The sequence below is a fragment of the Bactrocera tryoni genome, chromosome 4, assembly GCF_016617805.1.
Source record: "Bactrocera tryoni isolate S06 chromosome 4, CSIRO_BtryS06_freeze2, whole genome shotgun sequence".
Lineage (NCBI taxonomy): Eukaryota > Metazoa > Arthropoda > Insecta > Diptera > Tephritidae > Bactrocera > Bactrocera tryoni.
Window position 1 is genome coordinate 49,704,616 of NC_052502.1, and position 4,232 is coordinate 49,708,847.

The window sequence follows — 4,232 nt, forward strand, 5'->3', positions numbered from 1 at the left end:
TTAAGTGCTAAGTGTAATGACATAGCTGCTGTTATCATCTTCTTCATCACTATCACCATTTGCATCTTCGTCATCATCTTCATGTGAATCTTCTTCGCTATCATTATCCTCACTATTCCTTTTGTGCTCGTCGCCTTCTGGTAATTCATTATCTAAACCGTCTTCATTGGAATTATTTTCTTCGCGTTCATCTTCCTCACTATCGTAATCATCCTCATTCTCCTCAGCATCACCTTCATTTTCGCTATCTTCTTTTTCGTTATCGTCTTCACCATTTCCACTTCTTTCAAATATGTCTTCATCGAACTCATTAGAAGTATCATCGATCTCGTGGCTATCGATACTTGAGTTGTTCAGATCGCCTTCATCATCATCATCCTCTTGGAACTCATCATCTGCTTCGAACTCATCATCTTCGCCATCTTCTTCACTGCCTTCATCTTCATTACTTCCGTTGGCACTATCATTCGTTCCTTCGTTTATATCTTCATCATCTTCTTCATCAATGAGATCATCATCATCTGCATTTGTATTCATTTTGTCATCTTCATCGTTACTCTCGAGACCTGCATCATTTTCACTTGGTTGGTTTGTATTCAAAATAAGTTCCAACATTTTCCGCGGAGGTAGTTCCCCAAAAACACTGATCGTCTCGACAATTTCTTCTGAAGCTGGAATTTTCTCTAAGGATTCCACACTGCCGCCTCCGTTATCCACGGCAGCCGCCCGTGTGTACGAAATCGCCGTGAAGGCAATTATAACAAATATGAAGATTTTCATTATTTTTGTGCCTCTTCCCATATGATTAATTAACTAGTTTACAAAATATATTGCTGAAGTTATTTAGAAAATCGATGCTTTTATAGTATAGTTCCGTGTAAGAGATTTTTCTATTTACAATAGTTGCAACCTTGTAAAACAGATAGTAACTCAGCACATATTTATTGTAGCATTGGCATTGACATTGAAACTAATAGTTGAATATTCTTTAAGTTTATTTGCTCAGCTGAAAAGATAAGTTATCTTACTGACTTCCATGTAACTAGAAGGTCAAGCTGCTCCTAATATTTGGGTTCTAGTATTTATTACACTTTTGTAACATGCTTTATCTCTTTCGCTCGTTATTATTTACCTATTTGTCTCACACTAGCTCCGTCTCTCTAAATCAAACATATCTGTATACTATAAATCCTGAAACTTTATTGATTTGGTTCTCGGCAGAAAGTTAAAGTTTTTTTCATATTCTTAAAGTTGACCACTTAAAGCTAGTGTCAAAATAACGTCTTACTGCTTTAGTTGATCTTTTCGGGTTCATTCGTATCACAAATTCCCGGGAGTCAGTAGTTTTTTTTTTCCAAGTGTCGTTCGCCCTCACAAGCTTACAGTCAGATCGGCAGCAATTCAAGGATCATGAAATAAGCTCCCATCGATAAGGCTCATCCCCATTAGAGACATTTTAAATCCCTCAAGCATTAGGGTGTGATTTTGAGAAAGGTTTTTATTTATTTCTTATAAAATTTCCTCACTCAAGAATTGAAGCCATTGGACTACCCTAAACGTCGTGAATTTACTGATTTTGCCTTCGAATAGCTTGAAAGCGATAACGACTTTTTTATCATCTTCTCCGATGAGGCTCAATTTCCCCTGAGTGGAGCGGTAAATAGCTTCTAGAATATATAATTTCATATAAATTTTGGACCTTACCTATATATTTACATATTTTGGAAAATACTATTCTATAAAATCTTTACAGCAGCATTGCAGTTATGTTAGGTAAAAGCGGAAGGCGTCAACTTAGAAACATTTCGTTTGCTTTTCGTCAGCTTTATTTAGTGAATATAATAAATTTGAGAAGCAAACAAACAGTTCTTTTTTAAGCACACGTGCTCAAACATTTCAGTATATTTGTATAAAGTATAAAATGTCGAACGAACAGTGGTGCGAGGAAAAATTGCATAACTCAATAGTACAGTGCACATCAGAAAAAAAGATTACAACGAACATAAAGCCCACCAAATTAAAAACAGCTGACGTTTCGGCGTAAGAATTTTTGACTTATAATCAAAGAAGAAAATCAGGAAAACTATAGTGTGTTTAGAATATAAAAAGGTAATTTATTCCAAATTCTGCGACAGAAAAAATGTTTTATAAAAGATAAAAATAAACCAGTAAGAAAGGGCTAAGTTCGGGTGCAAATGAAGATTTTATACTCTTGCAATTTGCAAAAATCAAAGCCGGGGAACTACTTTAATCTGTAAAACCAATCATATAGAGTAAAGTCAACTGGATGTTCGAAAATTTTTCTATAAGTTATATTGGGGCTAGGCCAAGTTTTCGCTCATATGTATCTATTTTAGGCACAAAGATACACTGTTATGATTAAAACACGGTATCTTATTTTCATTGAGATAGTTCATATATTGGTCGATATAAGCGGTATAAAGTTACCCGGAAGTACAAAAATCTTTATTTTAAGTATATGGGGGCTAAGGGAAGTATTGGTCCGATTCAACCCATATTTGACACACAGACATTCCATCATAAGAGAAGGAGTATTCCTTATTATCAACAATAGTTAGCGGAGCCTAAACATTCGGATCCTAAGGGCTTGGACAATGTTTATTGGATTTAAACAATATTTGGTAATAAGATGGCACATACTAAAGATATTATTCTTGGAAAGTTTTATTCCGTTATATTAGTTGCTTCTTGATTTGTGGACTGGAAACTGAACGATACCATTTTCACAATGTGACATAAGAATGTAAGAAGAATGCCACGTACTAAATTTTGTCAAAATCGGTTAGTCGGGTCCCGAGATATGCGATTTTACCAAAAATTGGGCGGTGCCTCACCCGTGGTCCAATTTCCACATTTTTCACATATTTAGTTATTGGTTTATTGCGCTTTTAGTAGTTCCATGCGTTAGTCCAATTTTCTGCGAACAACGCCGAATCGACTCTCCATGGTTTTCACGTACACGTTTAGCTAGTCCCTCAGTTTCGAGCATCGATTTGAAATTTTAAATGATTATATTATCGATCAAAATCAAGTTCTTGTATGGGAAACAGTTTTATTTGAAAATATATTTTATCCTCTTCCTTAATTTTCTAAAACAATTATTTTAATCGATATCGGCCGTTCCGCCAAATGAGCAGCTTCTTGAAAAGAAAATGACGTTTGCAAAATTTCAAAACTATATCTTAAAAACTGAGAGACTAGTTCGTATATATACAGACAGACGGACGGACGGACAAACAGACAGACGGACATGGCTAAATCGGCTCAGCTCAACATATTGATCATTTATATATATACTTTATAGGGTCTCCGACGCTTCTTTCTGGGTGTTACAAACTTCGTGGCAATCTTAAGCTAGCCTCTTCAGGGTATAAATATGCTTCAACTTTAATTTGCGGCCGTAACTAGTCATATGTATAAACATAAAGTATAGTTATTCAAAATGCTATGTTTCGTTGAAAATGTATAGATCAAAAAACTCTTGAAAACATTACCTTTGAGGGGATCACCCTTTACTAGATGGTGAACTGAACATCTACACAAGTATGTACCCCTAGTTGCTTATTCCATGCACACAACTGTACAGTTCTGTTTTCGACTCACATTTGCATAGCTTTGCGTGCATTTGAAACAACATGTGTTAGCAGGCGAAATAATTAAAAGAAATACAGAAGAATTCTTTGTTTATTATAAACTTAAAAAATGTTTAATTTGTATTTGAAAGAAAAAAGTACGTAAACATCTTCTGGTGCTGCGGGAACACATTTAAAATTTCGAATAAAGTACCGTTTTATGATGAATCGAAGGTTAGTATTGAAAATACTTTCCTTAGCCTTGTAGACATTTCTTGTTGTGTCAGTTTTTACAATGCGGCATTTGTCGCTCATAACCTTCATCCTCGTTTCAATGACACTGACACACAGTTATACGAAAGCAAGAACAAATAATAAAAGTGACGAAGAAAGTGTTGCGCCATGGAGTGAAGCAAATAGCGCTGAATACGACGAAGGTGGTTACGAAGGCGAAGTGGGAGATAATGGTAAAATTATGAGTCAACGGAAAACCACAGAAAGACGCTATGCGGAAGATCATGATGGAGAATTCGAAGGTGAAATATTTGATCAACGTGAAGATGGCGGAGAGAATTAGTAACTAGTGGGATTGTGATATAGTTAGATAAGAAATGTAAATAAATATTTTTGATAAAGTTT

At 35.2% G+C, this 4,232-nt stretch overlaps 1 protein-coding gene across 1 annotated transcript; it reads right to left on the reverse strand.

Annotated features, from left to right (window-relative positions):
• On the reverse strand, nt 1-780 carry LOC120774594 (prostatic spermine-binding protein-like). The gene has a single exon (XM_040104326.1). The coding sequence runs from the start codon at nt 778-780 to the stop codon at nt 1-3; it is 780 nt and encodes a 259-aa protein (XP_039960260.1).
• Nucleotides 781-4,232: the final 3,452 nt, after the last annotated feature.

Coding starts and splice junctions, on each gene's coding strand:
- LOC120774594 (XM_040104326.1), bottom strand. CDS start 780: ATGAAAATCTTCATATTTGTTATAATTGCCTTCACGGCGATTTCGTAC.